Genomic DNA, 21,557 nt, shown 5'->3' with positions numbered 1-21,557 from the left:
AAGGTTCATGGAGTCTAATGGAGACTAATCAAATGCTCAGTTTATCAATAGGTCACAGTGGCTGCCAATGATGGGGATGTCACTCTTCGGTACCTAAGCTGCTTTGATTTCGTGTATCTATGCTACCTGCCAAAGTACCTAAAAGCTGAGAAGTTTAAAATACCAAAGCCTTTATTATCTCACTGTTTCTGTGGATTAGGAGGTTAGGAACATTCTAGATAGGGGATTCTGTCTCCCATGTCTCATGAGGTGGCAGTGAAGATGTCCTCTGGGGTTGCAGTCATCTGAAAGCTTAACCGGAATTGGAGACTTCACTTGTAAGTTAGACCCAATGAATCTTGCTTCCTGGCATTCATGCCCCGTGTAGTCCCTTCCCACAATGAAAAGTCTGGCCTGTGCACCCTATAGAATATTGCAGAAATGATGGACTGTGGCTTCTGAGACTAGGTCACAGAAGACACTCTGGCTTCCCTCTGGTCTTGGTCTTTCTTGGATCACTTGCTCTTGGGGAAGCCAGCCACCACGTTATGAGAGCAGCCAGATAGAGAGGTCCATGTGGCAGGGAATTGAGGTCTCCGGCCAAGAACTAGCACCAACCTTTGTGCAAGCTATCTTGGAAGTGACTGGCATCTTGACTACAATCTCAGGAGAGATCTTTATCCAGAAATACCCTGCTAAGCTGCTTCCAAATACCTGATCCACAGAAACTGTGTGAAATAATAAATGTTCATTGTCATTTTAAGCCACTATGTTTTGGGATAACTTGTTACGCTGCAACTGATAACTAATACACATCCTTAGTGCTAGGTCTGGGTAATAACGAGCTGCTTCAGCTCACTGGTTAAGGGGATCGCTTATTTCCCAAGCCAGACGTGGTCTTAACCAGTGTCCTTTCACTGACCCCAAAGAGTGACTGCATCAATAATTCTCTCCATCTCTTATTATGAAAGCATCTCTGGAAGGTCTGACTCATGAGGATCATTGGTGTGGGGCACTGATGGGGGGGGGCCTCAGAATTAGGGGTTTATGAAACTCATCACATTCTTATGAGCCATTGTGAGTGCTGGTTTTCATAGCTTTTCCAATTGTACATATTTGGCTGCAGAATCCTTTCTTTGTGCAATGGACATAGTTGGTCTGTACCCGCATCCTTTCTTCCTTCTCCCTTATTCCTGAGAGAAAGCCTTAGAAAAAGATGACCTCTCTTATTATTCATGATGTTATTGTGCCTAAGACTGCTGCCGCCATCCTGTTGGCAGGAGAATAATAAAATGAGCTCCGATGTATCCATCACCCACCCAGCTTCTATAATTATCAGCTTACCAGTAACCCTCTCATCTCTGCTCCATCCACACCCACGCTGGCCCCCACCTTGGATTATTTTGAAGCAAATTCTAGTTAATCATGTTATTTCATATATAGATTTTAGCCTGGATCTTTAAAAGATTAGGACTCTTTCTTTTTTAAATTTTTTTTTCAACGTTTTTTATTTATTTTTGGGACAGAGAGAGACAGAGCATGAACGGGGGAGGGGCAGAGAGAGAGGGAGACACAGAATCGGAAACAGGCTCCAGTCTCCGAGCCATCAGCCCAGAGCCTGACGCGGGGCTCGAACTCACGGACCGCAAGATCGTGACCTGGCTGAAGTCGGACGCTTAACCGACTGCGCCACCCAGGCGCCCTAGATTAGGACTCTTTCAACAACATAATCCAATTCTATCATCACACCTCAAAAAACCCTGAAATAATTCCTTTTCATTGTATATCCATGACTATTGAGTTCTTACTTGGCTTACAGTATATGGAAGAATATAAATTCTTGTGTCTAATCGAGACCAAGATCTGCCGGGAGAGATAATTACTCTTTAGCAATTCAGTAATCATCTGTGCCTGGATCATAAGTGTCAGTACCATTTGAAAGGTTAACTGAGCCCAAATCCCTACTGTGAAATGCATAGTCAGACAAGCTTGGTTTGGAGTATTGCCAGTTAATAACTCTATGACTGTGGGCAAGCAACTAAACTCTCTACATTTCCGTTTCTGAAACTATTTAAAAATAGTAGAGTGGAGAGGATCCAGGGACCTGGATTTGGGGAATGAGAGGCATAGAGAACAGGGATTTCTCCTGAACCCCAGCAAGTGTATTCAGCTCCCCAGAAAGCACAGCCCCCTTTCCACCGCCTACCCTGTAACTCTTTCCCACTCATTCAGTGCCTAAATAGAGGAGTCAGGCACTGTTATATGTTTCCAATCAGCCCACAATTGCAGGGTAGGAGCTCCATATTGGTGATAAATATACTTTATGAGTGTTTTTTGAGGATATTTTCTTAAAGGCTGTTCCAATAAATAATTTACTGAGGCAATGAAATGGAGGAAGCGACTCTGATTACTTCTTGGAATACCTAAAGCTTGAAGTTTAAGGAAGCTAGGCAGCCCACAGCTATTTAAAAACTTTCTGGAAGGGATCATTCTTCCAAGTTAAATTTTTTAAAAAGATTACAGCTCAGCAGCTGGTCTCTTGGGTGGTGCCCTTCCCCCACCCGTCTCTGTGGATGCCACTCTGAAATCACCATCATCATCACCACCACCACATGCTTTTGGACTGCTTGGTGCATAGCCCGTAGCCCCTTTTGTTTTTTTCTAAGGTATACTTGACATAACATTACATTAGTTTCAAGGATACTATGTAATGATTTTATATTTGTATATATTGCAAAATGATCACCACATTAAGTATAGTTGACAGCCGTCATCATACATAGTTATAACATTTTTTTTTTCTTGTGATGAAAACTTTCAAGATCCACTCTCCTGGTTATTTGCAAATATGCAGTACAGTATTAACAACAGTCACCATGCTATGTGTTACATCCCCACGACATTCGTTTTATAACCAGAAATTATAAACCTGGAAGAGGTCACCCTTTATCCATTTCTCTGACCCCCCCACTCCCCCACTTCAGGCAACTACCAATCTGTTCTCTATATCCATGAGCCTATTTTGTTGTTGTTTTTTGTTTTGTTTTTTAGATTCCACCTATAAGTGACATCATATTTATCTTTTTTCTGTTTGACTTATTTCACATAGTTCTTCTGAACTTCCATTTTACATCTTGAAAATTGGGAGACCGTAGCATTAGGATTGGGGGGTAGAGATTTGAAGGTATTTGTTAGTATTGTTGCTGGGAATGAGTCAATCTGTGGGTTGATTGGCTCATTTATTAAACCAACCACTAGTTAGCGAGTGCCAATTAAACGCTAGGTATTATGTAAGGTTCTGACGTTATTGTGGTGAATAATACAGTAATCTCCGGCCTTCTGGAACTTAGAATATGGAAGAGAAAACAGACTCCAAATGAAGGAAAAACAAATAAATATAGAAACACCAATCAAAAGTGTCCTGAAGATAATGGTGAGGAAGGCTGATAGAGAATCTGAGCGACTGTCTTAGATCTTGTAAGTCAGAGGAGATTCCTCTGATGCAGTGACATTAAGCTGAGACCTGAAGGGTGAGTCTCCCAAGCCCCATCCCCTGGAGATTCCCAAGAAACTATTAATGGACCTTCACATCAAGATAAAGGATGCCCAGTTAAATTTTAATTTCAGAGAAGCAACAAAAACTTTTTAGTATGTTGCTAAATATTGCATGGAACATATTCATACTAAAAAATTTCATTGTTTAGCTGAAATGCAAATTTAACTGAGTGTCTTATATTTGTATGCACTAAAGTTGGCAACCTTATCCAAGATCTTCCCCAGACACCCTCTCCTGACTTACTTCCCATTTTTTCCCTCCGTACATCCTATGCTTTGTCTATAAGAAATGTTTCAACTTCTATGTCTTTGCTCATGCTGCCTCCTCTGCCTGGGTCACCAGTCTCCCATCATATCTTCTTGGTTAACTCCTCTCATCCTTTAAGCCCCAATCTAATTGGCACCTTCTCTGGGAAACCCATTGCAGGGTGCTCACCAAATCTGGTTCTCATAGGGTTTTGCCTTATGACTCTATGTTTTAAGGCCGGGTCTCCAAAAACACACAGACAAGATGGGATGTCTGCAAAAGAAAGGGTATAGGAATGATCTCATTTTTCCTGCCTCTCTGCCCCTCCAATTCCCATTTAACTCCACATAATATTAACACCAAACATTGATGGAGTACTTTTCTGTGCCAGGCACCTGCTAAGTGCTCTTTGCATGCAGCATCTTATGTAAATTCCCCATAATCTTACAAGGTAAATTCGACTGAATCTCCACTTTGCAGGCAAGGGGATCAGGCACGTAGAGGTGAAGTCAGCTGGCTGACGATGTTTCCACAGCTGTGAAATGAGGATCATAATGTTATATTCCTCATTAGGTTTTCTCCAATTAGCATGTGGGTTCCAAGAGGGCAGGAACTTTTTTTCGTACAGACTTCTATATCCTCAGAGCCTGGAATTGTGCCGGGCATTGAGTAGGCACTCAGCAAATACTTGATGAATGAACAAATGAGTCACCTTACAGAGGAAGAGAGCACAATTTAGAGAGAGAAAGTAACTCACAGGCAGAGCACACAGGTAGATGTGGTGGAACTTTGAGGAGAACCACAATCAGTGGTGTGTTGGTGAATGTGTAACAACCAGCTCTCTGAAACATCAGTAACCCTGTAGCATTTGTTTGTAGCATTTGTTGATTTCCATGGTGTAAATACTCCCACTGTGACCAATCTCAAGCAACCAACCTGATGTCAATCAACTTGAAAATTTCCTGACAATTTAACTATAGGCTCTTGTTGTCCTGTTTATATGAGCTGACTCCAGCACACCAAATACTGGGACATAATTCCAAAGGGTACACAGTTCCAAAGGGTACATTCCACCATTACTCACCTTCCCTCCTTGAATAAGGCCAAGTCCATACAGCTAAGTGGAGGGAGGCGGCGAGAGACACCTAAATAATTCAGTTCAAAGCAGGTTGCATAGGTGATTCTTAAAAAACAAAAACACACACACACAAAAACCCAATCACAAAACTTTCCTGCTTAAAGCTTTTCAATTGATTCCTAATGCTCTTAGCGTAAAACTCAGTCTCCTTACCATGGCCCACGAAACCTCCTTCTGTGTCAGGCACTGTATGAGGCTTTTTGCACAAGGGTATAATGGTGAACATGACAGACACAATTCCTGCTCTCATGGAGTCTGTGTCCAGCAAATAAGGCTGCCAATAAATAAGCAATCAACCATTAAGTAGAAAATTACAGATGGAGATATATGTGCCATGCAGGAGGTGCTAGAAAACAGAATAATGAGGAATGAGAAGGGACTGCCTCCTTGGACTGGACGTGAGTTGAGGAAGGCTACTCTAAGAAAGTGCCCTTTGAGACCTGAAGGATGAGGAAGAGTTGGATGAGGTATGGGGCTGGTGGCCAGGCAGAAGAGGAGACGATTTGGAGCTTTGAAAAGTTACATTAAAATAACTTCTGTATAATTGGAGACAAGCGGAGATGGGATGGGGAGGATGGTTAAGAATATTGCTGTGGTCTGAATGTTTGTATCCCACCCAAATCTGTAAATTGAAATCCTAACCTTCGAGGTGATGGTATTAGGAAGTGAGGATTTCAGGAGGTGATTAGATCACAAGGGTGGAGCCTTCATGCACGAGATTGGTGCTTTTATAAAAGAGGCGGGAGAAAGCTTCCTCACCCCTTTCCTCCATGTGAGGACATAATGAGAAAGCACCGTCTATGAACCACATTGTAGCCTCACCAGACAACGAATCTGTTGGTTTATTGATCTTGGATTTCCCAGCCCCAGAACTGTGAAGAAATAAATTTCTGTTGTTTGTAAGCCCCCCAGTGTATGCTATTTTTCTCACAGCAGCCTGAATGGACTAAGACAAATACCACGGATGTGAAGATCAGGGGCTAAATGGCTAAGAAGACTAAGAGGGAAGTTTAACACCCTTTGAAGATAGAGCCTTATTTAAATCCCAGGAGCTCAGATGCACTCTTTGAAGAGTCTCTTTCAATCGTGGCCATCTTCCTCCCACAGAAAACCTTTCTACATCTCTCAGGTAGAAACAAGATCATCCAGTTCCCAGAAAACCTTGCATAGAGGGAGAAGAAGCCCGGATAGGGAGATGTGATCACCAACAGTTTCTTTGTCAGTAATAGTTGGAGGCATTGGACAATACACTTTGAGCCAGCACTGTCCTAAAAAATACAAAGGGAGCCGAAAAAAGAGCCACATAGGTAATTTACATTTTCTACTAACCACGGTTAAGACGTGAAAAGAAACGGGTAAATTAATTTTATATTTTATTTGACCCAATATATTCAAAATATAATTTCAACATGTAATCAATATGTCTTAGAAATCCAGTGGGTATTTTATTTACATTTATGGCACATTTCAATTCCGACTAGTGTATTTCAAGCCCTCGGTAGCCACATGTGGTTAGCGGGTATAGAACTGGATAGTGCAGTTCTATGCCTCAGTTTCCTTATCCGTGAAACGGGGATAAAATTGGCTAGGTCACTGGAAGGAGAGCACCTGTGAAACACTCAGCACTCCGCCCTGCACATAGGCGGCGCCCAATAAATCTTGGCTCCTTTCCGTCTTTTCCCTCGCCGCCCCGCCCCCTTCAAGTCTCCGCCTCCTTTCCCCGCCCCCTCCAGGCTCCGGGCGGAAGCAGTACCGTCGCAAATGCAGCGCGCTTTACGGTGGCGTTGCCTTTTCCCGCAGTGTGGCCAGGTTGCGTGTCACAAGAACTTTCAGCTCATTGGCTCTGCGGCCCGCTCTCGGCGCTTTACGGCGGTGTGGCTGGAGCCCCTGCGGAGGGGGCCGCGTTTTGGGCGTGAGTGGAGGGAACCCGAGTAGCAGGTGTTGGCGGGGCCTGAAACCATGGACGTGGGCGAACTTCTGAGCTACCAGGTATGTGGGACGAGGAGGGCCGGCGGGCCGTCCCCTCACCCGGGAAGCGGTCGCGTGGTCGGGGAACCAGAGCCCCTTTATCTCACCTCCTCACCTCCTCTCACCTCTGTCCCCGGCCCGAGTCCCCTCACTTCTCATGCCACCGGCTACTCTTTTCACTTTACTCCCCCGAGACTTTCCTGGGTGCTTTCAGTTCATTCCTTCTTAGAGCCCAGGCCCCTCCCTCTCAACTCCAGTCTGGGCCTCTTCTCACCCTCCCCTGCTCCGGGGCCTGGCTCCCTTCAACTCTTCTGAAGGCCCCGGACCATCTTCACAACCATCTTCCTTCAACTCTCTCTTGTCCCCCGTCTTTGAGTTGTTGGTGGTGGTGGGAGGGCCCTGGTCTTTCCTGCATTTGAGCCCCGGCTTCTCCACTGACTGGCCCTGTGGGTTCTGGACAAGTCGTTTTGCCCTCTTGGAGCGTTAGTTTTTGTATATATGAAACGGAGACAGTAATAACTTCCTAGTAGGGTTGTTTGAGGACTATATTAACTATTGGGTGTGAAAGCTGGTTTTAAAGTGTAAAAGCTGTGTTAACTGCTGTTGTTGGGAGATGTTTGGAATTCTAGCATGGGATGGGACTCTAGGGATCTTGTTTTCCCTGCTCAGGCGACTTAGTGGGAGACGGTGGCCCAGAGGGCAGAAAGGACTTACCGAGAGTCACTCAACACGTATGAGCTGGTATTAGAGCTAAGGTCTCCTGGCTCCCAGTTCAAAGTTTCCCTCTCTTTGACTTTCTAAAGAGGTCCCTTGTAGTTGTTCATATGGCTATTAAACACTTGAAACGGAGCTAGTATGAATTGAAAAGTACTCTAGGTGTAAAGTCACACTGAATTTTGAAGATTCATGTGAGAAATAACATTTTTAAACCGATTCTATGATCTTATTGATCAAATCAATTACCTTGATTATTGATTATGTTGATTAATCATATGCGTAATCGGTGACATAAAATTATATTTAAGATAAATTTTACCTGTTTCTGTTGATTTTTTTAATGTAGCTACTAGCCTTTTAAAATTAAAATTTACATATATAACTGGTCTTTATTCCCATTGGACAGCTCTGTAGTAGAGAACAGGTGATTAAGAGCCATGAGTCTGGAGCCGCATGTCTCTTGGAGTCTGTTTTGCTACTAACTGGCTGCTGTAACCTTGAACAAAATACTTAATCTCTCTATGCCTTGTTTTCCTTATTTGTAAATGGGGGCAAAGATGGTACCTACCACATAAGCCTGTTGCAAAGTGCTTAGGCCAATGCTTGTCAAAGTGTGAAGGTTCAGGAAACGTTAGCAATCATATTCACACCACTCCCTCAGCCAGTATACAAAGAATGGCCCTTGAAGACTGTAGACATCGTAGAAAAGAGCTCATAAGCAATGGGAGATAAATAGCCAAGAGATTTCTCTCTTTAAGACAGTTATTGAGCCAGAAAGAAGAAAGGAAGTGGGAGGATTGTCTGTTTGAGAGTTGTAGAATGGCTAGTCCATTGACTCAGAATATTAAAGCTAGAAGAGGTTCATTCATTTGCTCAAAAAACATGTATTGAATGCCTACTGTATAATGCACCAAATCCTCTGACGATAAGGCATTAAAGGAAACAGACGAGGTTCTTGCTTTTGTGGAGCCTGTAGTCTGGTAGGGAAGTAGCAAGATAATGGGTCAATAAACATTCAGATTGTGATAGGTGCTTTGAAGGGTAAGCAGGGTATGTGGTAGAACTGTGCTGTTTGGTGTGGTCACCTGTCACGGGGCACCTGTGACTACTGAACACTTGAAATGTGTTGGAATTGAGATCTGTATGTGTAAAGTTGGAATTGAGATCTGCTGTATATGTAAAGTACACATTGGATTTCCAAGACTTAGTATGAAAAAATTAATATATATTAATACTTTTTATATTGATTCCATATTGAGATATAATACTTTAGATATATAGGCTTAAAGAAAATATATTATTAAAATTAATGTTACTTTTTGAAAACTTTTTAAATGTGACTACTAGAAAATTTAAAGTTATATATGTGGCTCATTTGTGGCTTTCAGTATATTTTTATTAGACAGTGCTGCTAAAGAAAATAGCCCCTGGCAGTAGGAGACAGGACCTGTTACCTTTGGTAATATGGTCTGGGAAGGACCGTGAGGAATGGATGTTAAAAGGACTGAAGGTTGAGAAGGAGCCAATCATGGAAAAGGGCAGAATGATCAAGGCAGAAGGAAGGGCAGGTATGGGGACTATAAGGTAGAAGCTGGTGTAGCCTGTTAGAAGACCAGGAAGGGGACCGATGTAGCTGGAACGTGGGTGAACAGGAGAATGGCAGGTGATGGATAAGAGATGTAGGCAGACGACAGACTATGTAGGCCTTCCTATAGGCCATGACAAGGAGTTGGAATTTTATTTGGAGACATGTTATAAATAACCTAATGCACCCCACTTGTTTACATATAGAAAGCAAACCCCATTCTGGTAAAGCACTTCCCTGAGGTGTGGGCTAAGGGGGTGGCAGAGTTGAAACCAGAATCCTGATCTTATTTTCAACCCTGTTCATTCCCCACGTGCACTATTCATGCGTGCCGTTTCCTTTCTGTAAGATTGATGTGCACTCCTCCTGTTCCTAAAAGATGGTACAGTCTGGAATCTAGTCCATAATCAATCAAATGCACCCATCCTCTTGTGGCAATGCGTGAGGATCATTTGAATTAATGGATGCAAAAGCTCTTCAAAAACAGTAACATTTTATAGATATGCAAGATGCATTACTTACCTGTGTGATCTCTCAAAGTCTTTATAACAACCCTACGAAGAAGGTACTGTTTTTAACCTTGGTTGTACAGACGAGGGAACTGAGGCGCAAAAAAGCACCTACCTCATAGCTGAAGCTCTTAATGACTGTGCTGGACTGCTGCCTACTCTGTGCCTGATGCTGAACTAAAGTGCTTCCCGATGAGTTCTTACAGTTAATTCTTGACATGCCTTTTGAGGGGGGTGGTATGCCTATTTTATAGAAAAGAAAACTCAAGCGAGGGAGGTCAGTTACCTGCTCAAAGATAGTCGGTAAGAAGCAAAGCCAGAACTAGAACCAAATGAATACCCAAATCTAGTTTTCCATTTTGTCTTCAGAGTTTTAAAAACTTTAAAAATTGAAGTATGGTATACATATAGAAGAATGTAGTATAGAAAAATTTAAATGCCGTGGATTATAGTTACGATTTACAAAGTGGACTCAATGTGACCACTGAAGTTTGTTTCTCCGGGACATGTTGTTTGATTTGAACGTCCCCACCCCTAGAGTTTGATTCAGTGCCTCCTGTGGGACCTTAGAATTTGCATTTCTTTTTTTTTTTTAATTTTTTTTCTAATGTTGATCTATTTTTGAGAGAGAGAACATGAGCGGAGAGAAAGAGGAAGATGCAGAATCCGAAGTAGGCTGTAGACTCTGAGCTGTCAACGCAGAGCCTGACGTGGGGCTTGAACCCATAAATCATGAGATCGTGACCTGAGCCTAAGTCAGACACCCAACTTACTGAACCACCCAGGCACCCCAGAATTTGCATTTCTAACAAGATCTCAGGTGATGCTGAAGCAGAGGGTCCAGGGATTACGTTTTGAAACCGGTCCCTGGTCTAGAATGATCTACATTCCTTTTAAAATTTTTCTCAGCTGAGATTCTCCTCCCTTCTCATAGCCGTTAGTTTGCAGTTTTTTGAGCTTAAGTTATACTTATTCCCTGCCATCCAAGATATGGAGAGCAAATCACTTAATCTTTCTGGGCCTCAGTTTCCTCATATGCCTAATGAAGGGATTAAGTAAGTCTCTCTGAGCTCCCTTCTAACTTTAAATTCTGTGATACTAATTATTTAGGCCAAGAGCTCTAGAGATTTCAAGGGATAAAAAAAGCTTGATGTAGGAGAATGAATCGGGGCTGAAAATCTGAGAGATTTGAGTTTTAATCCTCCCTTTATCATTACTTATCTGGGTGACTCAGGACAAGTCACTTCCCCTCTCTGTATATCATTTTTTTTTAACCACCTGTAAAATGAAGGACTTGAGCCATAAGAATTCTGGTTGTTTCTTTTCCTGGAATTAAGAGATTAAGGTAAGCAAGGAAGATACGTAATGTCAAGAAAAATGTTTATTAAAAGTATTTTCATATTTTTTGGGTGCTTCGTGAATTTCATTTTTGGGGCAGCTTGGTGGGAAGATTCCAACTTTCTGCTGTGATTGGTTCTGCTAGTAATAGAGTTAGGCAGTGAGTGCCTCAGTATATGCCTTATATCCTTGACATATGTTAACTATTCATTTAAGAAGACAGGAGAATTATACAGTGTGGACAGGAGGTGGTGGAAAAAGTCTTAAAGAGGAAGCCAGTTATGTTCCCAATATGGAAATGTACTTTTTTGATGCCTTCAGGCTTAGACATCTCATCAAGAAGTGTGCCCAGCAGTTCCTTGGCTGAGAAGTGTCTGCTGCATAGGCGTGTATATGAACTTCAGGGCATTCTCATTAATACTAATTCCACAGATGTCTGGGGAAAGTTCTTACCTTCCAAGTTTTGCAATAAAGAATTCACATTTAGTGCAGCTGGGCTCAGTGGGAATGACTTGCTTTGTGACATGAGAAGTGTGCTCTGTGAGGCAGATTGGGGTCAGGGACCCTTGGTTTTAGCAATACTGCAGACGCCCACTCCTCTTGTTAGCTATCAGTGATATCGTAGCATCTCCTTGGATTGCAGGAGCTTACAAGAATGTATAATCTTGCTCCTTTCCCCTTTGAAGTGAAAACATTTTAATGACAGTAAACTGACAAGAATAGTATTAAAAAGAAAGTGTTTGAGAGAAGGAAAAGTACCCTAATCTAACAAATATTTTTATATTCCCACAGTTCTTATATGCTGGATAGCTATAATCATTGTGTATATACTGTTTTGTATTCTATCTTTTTTTTTTTAATGTTTATTTATTTTTGAGAGGGAGAGAAAGAGAGAAGACAGAGCTCTAGAGGGGAAGGGCCAGAGAGAGAGGGAGACACAGAATCTGAAGCAGGCTCCGAGCTGTCAGCACAGAGCCCGATGCGGGGCTGGAACTCACGAACCGCGAGATCATGACCTGAGCCGAAGTCGGATGCTTAACCTACTGAGCCACCCAGGCGCCCCATGTATTCTATCTTTTTAACACTGCCAGAAATATTTTCTGTGTTTCTGCATAGTCTTCGTGTTATTTTTAATGTTTTCGTACCTTTTGCTAAAGCGATAGACTATTTTCCCTTAAGTTGTTCCTCTGTAATTAGAAGAATTATCTGTAATTATTTTATAATTATTTGGTTTCCAGGTTTTCGTTCTTGGAGATACTCTTGCAGTGAACTTCTTTATTTGTGTGGCATTTTCCCCCTCCCACCTACCGTTAGAAATTACCATATGCCATCTCCTGTGCTAAGTATTGCATGTACAAAACTTATTAAGACATGGTCCTGGACTTTAAAGAATTCATAACCTAAGGAATGAGACAGATATTTCAACAACAAACAGTGTGAATAAAGGATTATGGGAGCATCATGGAAGGAATGATTGGATAATGCCCGGAGAAGGGGTGTATTCATGGGATGAATTTGACATGGTCACTGAAGAAAAGGGAGATGTTGGAATCTCAGCCGCGATGAATGAATAGGAGTTCTGTGGGCAATGAAGGAGGCTGAGGAGAGTCATTCTTGACTAGGATTAGTGAGAGCAGAAGCATGGGAGTGAGATGTTCCGAGCATTGAGTCAGTGGAGGGGAGTGGCAGATGATGGTGTCCCTCGACTGCAAATACATTAAGAAACCCATAGTGCTCCTATGGAATTAGTCCTTTGTCAGTTTACGGTGCTAACAGCGTGCGTGTTCCGGTCCTACCACGATCTTGATACTGCTAGTTGTCACAATTTGATTTTTTCTCATTAATCTAGTAAGTATGTAAAGTGTTAGTTCAGATTTGCTGTAATAGGCATTTTTTTTCCCCTGTGTTTATCATTTGTGTTTCTTATCATCTGCCTCTTTCTCCACAAGGTAGTGTTGTAGTTTGTAATTGAGTTTTCCTGTTGTCATTTTTGTTGATGGTGTGGATGTAAGAAGCATTTTGGAAGCCTGAACACCTGTGCTCCTTCTGTGGCGCCCCATTTTACCTACAGCCCTGAGAATATTATCCTAATCGTGATGTTGTTTTACAGTATCGTGAAATAGGCTTTTCTTGCATGACAGTTTAGACTAGGGCTTTCACAGTTGCTTTTTGTTCGTAGCGGGACTATAAACAACAGATAAAGAGCTATTTTCATTGATATTCCCATTTCAGAGTGTTTTCTGTTTCATCTCCTGAGTGGTATTTTTCTTAAGTTCGTCTCCTCTCTTTGCAGCTTCCTCATCCTCTTTCTTCCTGGTGCATTCTCTTCATACTCACAAAACACCTACTTATGTGCCTCCTTGCACATTAGGCCGTTAACTTAGACCAGCACCTAGCAGGCTGTCTCACCTATAACTGATGCTTAAAGAATGGTTGTTTAATGATTGGGTGAGTGAACCAGGACGTACCTTCAGATATGCTCTGGTTGTTTCCCTCTTACCTCGTTTGCTTGCTGACTCGTATGTCTTTGCTTTCGTGTTAGACCTCAAGAATATTTGACTCAAATATGTTACTTCAGCTTCTGAATTGCCCTCTTGCATATCATCTCTTGCTACTCTTGCCGCAAAACCTACATTTTAAAAAGTTTTATTTTTATTTATTTTTAATTTTTGAAGTTTATTTACTTGTTTTGAGGGAGACAGAGACAGCGTGCAAGCAGGAGAGGGGCAGAGGGAGAGGGAAAGGGAAAGAGAGAGAATCTCAAGCAGGCTCCACCCTGCCCGTGCAGAGCCCAGTGTGGGGCTCAAACTCACAAAACTGTGAGATTATGACCTGAGCCGAAACCAAGAGTCAGATGCTCTACCAACTGAGCCACCCAGGTGCCCCTAAAAGTTTTATTTTGAAGTAATGTTGAATTTACAGGAAATTACAAAAATAGTAAAGAGAGTTTGAGTTTCCATTTACTCCTCACCCAGCGTCTCCTAAAGTTAACATCTTCTGTAAGCATAGTACAATGATCAAAATCAGGAAATTGACATTCATATGCCAGTAACTGAATTACAGACTTAATTCAGATGTCATTAGTTTTTTCCACTAATGCCCTTTTCCTGTTCCAGGATCCTATCCAGGATCCCGCATTGCATTTAATTGTCATTTTTGTTGTCTTGTATGATCTTGACATTTGTGAAGAGTACTGGTCAGTTGTTTTCTAGAATGTCCAAAACCTACATTCTTGAAGGTTGACAATACCCTCTGCCAAAGATTTTCTTGAGCCTCATTACTCTTGATTTTTCATTGGAATTTGATTCTATAATCCTTTTCCTCATCCTAGATGAACTCATCCATTCTTCAATCTTTCATCACCTAGGTGTAGACAACTGTTAGCTCACTAGCCCTAGTCTAGTTTCATGTGTCTTTTGAGCATTCTGACCAGATGTTCTGGTATCACATGATTTTCTGTATCTCTACTCTTGCCCCACCACCTACCCCTGATTTTGCATTTTAGTCAGGGGTGTCTCTGTTCAGCAGATTTTAAAGAAGCTTTGGAGATACTTCTCAAAGATGAAAGACGAGGTTCTTTTCCCCATGAATCATAAGATCTTGTGAACAAAGAGGTCTAGCTCCTTTCTCAGGAGTCAGGAGGGTGTTGAGCTCTGAAAATGTTTAAGCCACACATAGCTCTTGCTCACATAGCTTGCAGTCTAAGGGGCGGGGGGCATCCCACGGATTTGAAAACAGATGATCCAGTCCACGGCGTCGTTGGCGTTATAGAAGAATGAACAAAATTGGATGGCACGGGCAGGAGCATCTCTGCTGTCGGGAAAGCTTTGCAGAGAAAGTATTGCTTCTTCAGTCTTCTCTCTATTCCTTCCTTTCTATTTCAGCTGCCACCATTGTTGTTTAGACCATTGGGACTTTGTCAAATAAGTAGTTTTCAGTGGGTCTTACTTTTTTGTTTTTGTGGATCTTGTAGCGGCATGGTGAATGTGGGTTTATTTTCTTTATAGGCCAACAGAACTGTTTTCTCTGGTCATAGACTTCAGTCCTACCTATTTCAGCTTCCTTGGAGGTGGGTGTTATTGAGATGCCTGATTTTGGCAGTGGACTTGAAGAAGACAGCCATAACTTTCTGCAGTCTCTCACTAGGTGTCGTTTAAATTGGGGGATTGCAGGACACTGGCAAGCTCAGTCAGCGGGGCATGCGACTGTCGATCTCAGGGTTGTGAGTTTGAGCCCCGTGTTGGGTGAGAGCTTACTTAAATAAGTCCATAAATTGGGGGATTGATAAATTCAATTTATAAAGCTTACCCCAATGGAGAAGTTTACAAATGTAAAAATGACTACATTGGAGAATGTAGATGGCTCAGAGAAGCTTGTCAGCTCTATTGGAGAAAATAATTGAAAGCGTGTGCTCACTAGGTGTTAGTGTGGTGAATGAATGAACACTCACTTGGGGGTCAGACTGCCCGTGTTTGAATCCCACCTCTGCTGTTTGCCGGCTGTGTGACCTTGGGTCAGTTATTAACCTCTTCAAGCCTCAGGTCTCCATCTTTAAAATGGAGATTTTATAATAGTGTATCTCTGCCCGCCAGTAGAAAAACAAAACAGAACAAAACTCCATTTTACATCCTTTTTAAAATACAGGATTAAATAAGAGTGGGTAGTGCTAAGTAGTATAGTGCCTGACCCTTAAGTGCCCAGTAAATGTTAGCTTTTGATTTTTAATTATTGATATAATTACAAACAACACACATGCTGTAGCAAAAGAAAAAATGTTTTTTTGAATTCTGCAGAGCTGCCTCAGTATTCCCAAGGTCATTGGTCCCTTGGAGATTAAGGTTTAGAGTGCTATAAAAGGAAATGAGAACAGTTTGTCACCCACACATGCCACAGTATAGAACTGTTCTCAATAGATTAAAGCACAACCCTACTCTGCCACAGTTAGCAGTCATTGATATCAAGAATTATGTCATCAACACAGTAATTCTTTTCCCCAGGTCTCTCTAATATTGCTGAGATATCTCACTGTTCCCCTTTTCTAGTGCCAGAAATCTCATTTACAAATTACTCATTTCTTTTTCTTTCTTTCTTTCTCTCTCCACCCCCGCAAGGTTCCTGAAGGAAGTGGTTGTTTTGGTCTGAGTCTTATATAGCTATAGAGAAATTGGACTTAGGAGAAGGTATAGCTGAGATTCTCTTACTTTCTCCGGAGTCAGCCATTTGGTTTTAGTATTTCAGCTGAATGATTCAAAGCCGTTTTCTTTTCTGCAGTGTTCTAGGAGTGACTGATCTGAAAGTATGTTGGCCTAAACTTTAAAACCCCATCTCCATGGTGGGTTGGTAAATAGAAACTAGATTATCTTCATCCTGAGTTTAGTGAAAGATCTAGTGAGACTACCACAGTGCATTTTCATCTCTTAACTCGTTTTAGATTATCAGTTGCCTGTGAGCAGATTATCTACTTGGGCTCCTTAGCCTTCCTGTCAGCTCCCCAGCAATGTCCAAAGCCATTGACTGAACTGAGAAGGATTTGAAATCAAGCAGAGAGTGTTATGATGCTTCTCTCTGAATGTGTCTGACTATATTCCAGAGGCACATATGCTCGGTTATTGAACAGTTTGGCATTATTTATGTGCTTGTTTTGTTAACACATAAACTTGAGGATTGATTACATTTTTTATTTGACCCACCTCTCTCCAGTTAAAAGCATCGGAGTTAAAATTATTTTTGGGATTTTTAATAAGCGTAAACATTAACAGTACATCAGTCTTCTAGTGTATCTATCATGTTGGAATGCTATTTTCTTTGCAGCTTTGGATAAAAATAAAAGAATTGTAGCTACAGTTTGTCCTGTTATCTTTTACTGGCCTCTTCAAACATTAATACTTCCATGGGAACAGCTAATAGCGTCTCATATTAATGATAAGGGAAATCTGAGCATTTCAAGGCTATGTAATTATTGACAGAGAAGCTGAAACATGGAATGGGAACTCTGGCCAGGAGTAGCTGTTGGGCAGAGGAAGGTAGAAATGCCAGAAAATCAACAGAATGCTAACACTTAGCAAGAAAGGAGGATAAGAAACAACATCACCGTTGATGAATTGGGGGTTGTCATGGGAAGAAACCCACGTTGAGGTTTCTTTTTATTTTATTTATTTTCTTATTTTTGAGAGAGAGAGAGAGAGTGAGATCGAGTGCAGAAGGGCGAGGGAGAGGAAGAGAGAGAATCTTAAACGGGCTCCATGCCCAGTGGGGCTTGATCTCACGGCCCATGAGATCATGACCTTGGCCAAAGAAAAGAATTGGACACTCATCCGACTGAGCCACCAGGTGCCCTTCATATCACCGTTTTAAAAAAGGAACCTCAGCCTGGGTGGCTCAGTCGGTTAAGCATCTGGCTCTTGATTTTGGCTCAGGTCATGATCTCACAGGTTGTGAGATGAAGCCCCTCATGGGGCTCTGCGCTGACAGCATGGAGCCTGCTTGAGCTTCTCTTTCTCTCTCTCTCTCTCTCTCTCTCTCTCTCTGTCTCAGTAAATAAACATTTAAAAAAATTTAAAAGGTGGTATGAGTTATATTGAGTTGCACTAACTCCTCTTTTGTCTGGTGTCTTTGGAAAATGTGGTGTTCCTCATAAATAGATTTTCCAGATAGCAGAAACTTCTAAGTGGAGCGGGAGTGCTAGAATAAGAACTTTCTCTTTTTCCAGGTGGGGCAGGCATGGCATAGGGAGGGAAAGCGACTTGCCTCAGGATAAAAGGGAGTTCAGAACGGTGCTTTTTCTGTATTTAAAACTTGAATTTTCGTTTTGTGTGGAGTTCTTTCTAAAACATAAACATTCTTGCCATTCTCAATCGGTCAGACTGTTGTTTTCTTAGGGTCATGATTATGAACACATGTTAATTGTGCCCAGATTTCTCTTACGGTCTTTTGAGGTGTGGGAAGTTTTTAACTCCTGTATTAAAACACTTCGGAGTGTTACAGAGAGATTTTGAGTTCTTGTGCCTATTGTTTATAGTTTTTCTTCTCTTTGGTGTCAGCTCTCACTCCTTAGTGGTGTTGTTTGATAGGATAAAATAGGATGAAATCTAACCTCTGAGGCCCTTTTTGCTTTCTTTTCATGGTGTCCTGAAAAGTTGAGGTGGTTTGATGAATGAAGCGTTAGTATTCTTGGTCATCTTTGGATGAACTGTAAAATTTTAGGACTCTTAGTTACTGAAGTCTGTAACTAATACTAATCATATCAGTGTCACTTGTCTTCATTTTTCATCCAGCATTTCTTCTAGATCTCTTTGCCTACCATCTTGAAGGCTATCTCTCTTTATCTCTCTGGCTTTATCTCTCATTTCTTCTGTTCCCCTTCCCCGCCCCTCCCGGGTGTGTACATCTGCTCTCTGGCTCCCAACTGCTGCTTCATCCAGAAGGACTCTGGCTGGTTGGGACTCGGGCTGCCTCATATGCTATACTCTGCCTTTGCTGGACCTTTAAGACCCAGCCTTTGGCCTCAGCCCATTGGTAATCACCGTTGCTAGCCCATCTGATCCTCCTCGGAAAGGACAACTTGGGGAAGACTACCTGAGAGGCTTGCAGATTTTCAAGTTCTGCAACTTTGAGAGTCTGCAAGTTCATCTTAGTCTTGTCTTTGCCATTGTCTCCTGATCACTCAGCAGGAGTTGATGACCAGTGTTTCTAGGGCATTGTGACACATGCTGACAGTCAGGCTGTGAGCCAGTGTAGATTTTTGAGGCTTAGTAAATTTCATTTAGATTAGTGATCCATATTGAACCTTTCTTTTCTTTTTTTTTCTTTGAACCTTTCTTTAATTATTCAACAGATACTTATTAACTGCCTACTAAATGGAAGTTGCTATGCTAGATGTTGGGAATAGAGATGCACAAGACGTTTGCAGTCCCTTGGCTTTATGGAACTTATATCCAGGGAGGCAAGGCCGACAATAAACGAGAAAAACAAATGCAAATGAATAAGAACACTCACACAAGCAAACAAATACTACACACACAAAACCAAGATAATTTCAGATATGGATATGAAGAGGGGAAATGGGCTGATAGAGTGATGGGGGAGCATCAGAAGGTTCTAGAAGGCCTCTCTGAGGAGATAACATTTGAATTGAGAACTGATTGATGAGAACGATTTGGCTACATAGAGCTGTTGGAATAGCAACATAGGCCCAGGGAAAACCAGTATGAAAGCCCTAAGGTGGGAACAAGCTTGTCATGCTTGAGGAAGGTGGCTAGAGCATGGTGAAGGAGAAAGAGACACGGAGATAAGGATAGACAGAGTCAGCTGTGGGGAGGTGGGGGAACTCTAAAATGTGTAGATTTTATTGTCAGTACAATGGGAAGCCATTAGGGGTTTTAAGCTGCGGTGTGGCACAATTTGGTTTACGTTTGAAAAGATCACTGTGTCCCCCGAATGTAAACTACATTGGAGGGGAGCAGTCTGGCCAGCTTAGATGTGCCAAGTGGGCAGAACTCACCTTTGTGCTGCAGAGGGCCATAGCTGAAGCTGTGCTCTTCCTAGGATAATTGCTTTCCCACCTAGGTGTTTTTCAGAATCTCCCAGTTCTAAACATTTAATCTATGTTGTGGCTTAATCAAGAAGCAACGCTTTCCTCGTGCCAGGCTTGGCACAGAAAATGTGGGCATGGTGTCTTTTGTTGAGCACCCTGGCCTGGAGAGAATGAAGAAAGGAGCCCCCGTGGACCTGAGGACAATGCAGCTGACCTTCAGCACCTGGTAACTTGTAGGAAGCTTTGGAATCCATAAACTTCATGTGCTTCTGCAAAACAGTTGCAGATGGTCTGGACTGATGGTTAAATATCAGTGCTGTTTTGCCCAGATCTACTGTGGCTGTCCTCTCCACGTCTGGTTTTACATTACAGCGGGTAATTAAAGGGACACAGCTCTTTCTGGTTGGCTTAAGGGGAAATTTCAGTTTCTGCCAGTTGTGTAAGTGACTGCAGTGAGCAGTGGCTATGAATGGCTGCTTTTTGTTTTCAGAATTAAAAAACAAAAACAAAAACAAGCCCCCCAAAACCAACCAAACTTAAAAAGAACTCTTTCTAATGAAAGGGAATAATTGCCTTTGCTTTCTCTGCTGATTCTCCAGTGGGAGTTCTGCCGTCAGATTTGGTTGGCAGGGACTTTTTCTCCTGAGTTAGCACAGAGATCTGAATGGGCAGAGATAACACAAATTAGCAATGGTACAAGCATATCTGCAGAGGAACAGATTTCCTTCTGACCAAAGGTGCCGTTGGTGGGCACCACCCTAATTCGCACTGCATCTCTTACCACCGATGACAGGACTTTTCAGCAAATAAAAAGAATTGCTTAAGCACCACCTGAGCTGGGCAGTTTTTATAAGACTTTTGAGTTTCAAAGGCCCTCAGGCTGCTCAATCTGCCAATGTGAAGTCACTGAATATTATCTCCTTGGCTTCTTACTGGGGACCCTGATACCTCATTTAGCATAATGAACTTGGGAAGACAAATTGTGATCTCTCTCTGTCTCTCTTCCTCTCTCCCCCCCTCCCCCCTTTTGGCCAAAGATTTCTTCTTTTATCCGCACAGAACCTACAAGGACACAGAAGGCTCCGTGGGAGAAGAAATGGTATCTGCCTTCTGGCTGACATGCCTTGTGCCAGTGGTTGCGTGCGGGTTCCATAATGAAGATTGCAAATCACTTTCCATCTTCTTGGAGCCTGTCCCATAATTAGAAGATTAAACATTTTGTTTAAATTAGTAATTTTCCCCTACCTCCTGTGTGTGCTTAAAATCATCATTAGAGCAAGATGGAGTCTGGTTGTCTGATACCGGGCCCCACGTGCTAGTTTGTGATCGTCAGCAAGAGGTTGAGGAAGTCTTACTTCAATTAGAAAAGCAGTGTTGACCATGGTTCACCTTGTGTGAGGCGGAGGCACTTGTGACCATGTGAACTTCTCGATTGCTGAGTCCAGTGAGTAGAGCTTTTCTCAGGAGCGTGACACCGAGCCTAACAGGATACTATCGGGAGGAGGGCGCAGCTGGGCTTGAAGTGTTGCCTCTGCGTTAATGGCAGATTTGCCGTCACTTGAAAGATTGTGTTTATGGGGGAAAAGGGTTCCTTACAGGGATGGTATGGTCCCGATTTGAAGTAAATGAAAAGCGACTCATAAAGGAGCTTTTAGAAATTGTCATACTTCTAGTGAAATATAAGAATATTTGTTTTCTCCTCCCTGTGCCACCACACCAAAAGAAAAAGACCAAAGGGCAAGGAACTGCCGGCCCACTAAGAGCTCGGCATCGTGCTATTTGATTTCTGTGTGTCATTCCATTTCATCCTAAAAGCAACCCTGGGGAATCAGTATTCTTATTCCCATTTTATTGATGAAGAAAGGAAGTTCACAGAAGTTTAGTAACTTGCCCAAAGACACGAGGAAGTAGATGGCAGAATCTTTTTCCTAACAGAGGGCTCTGGGGGATGAAGGTAGCTGAAAACCAAGAAATCCTGAGAAAACAGA

At 42.2% G+C, this 21,557-nt stretch overlaps 1 protein-coding gene across 2 annotated transcripts in view; it reads left to right on the top strand.

The window, feature by feature from the left end:
* The first annotated feature begins 6,774 nt into the window (after window positions 1-6,774).
* The window catches only part of CTNNBL1 (catenin beta like 1), a 160,494-nt gene continuing 145,711 nt past the window's right edge, over window positions 6,775-21,557 (top strand). For both annotated transcript variants that reach the window (XM_053890266.1, XM_053890265.1), the window contains exon 1: window positions 6,775-6,908. In XM_053890266.1, the coding sequence (XP_053746241.1) occupies window positions 6,879-6,908 (30 nt within the window). In that variant the 5' untranslated portion in view covers window positions 6,775-6,878. The remainder of the gene's footprint in view (window positions 6,909-21,557) is intronic.

Source organism: Panthera pardus, unplaced genomic scaffold (assembly GCF_024362965.1).
Source record: "Panthera pardus isolate Hobbes unplaced genomic scaffold, ASM2436296v1 HiC_scaffold_25, whole genome shotgun sequence".
NCBI lineage: Eukaryota > Metazoa > Chordata > Mammalia > Carnivora > Felidae > Panthera > Panthera pardus.
Note: the sequence above shows the minus strand (reverse complement) of the source record. Positions and strands in the feature narration are given on the sequence as shown.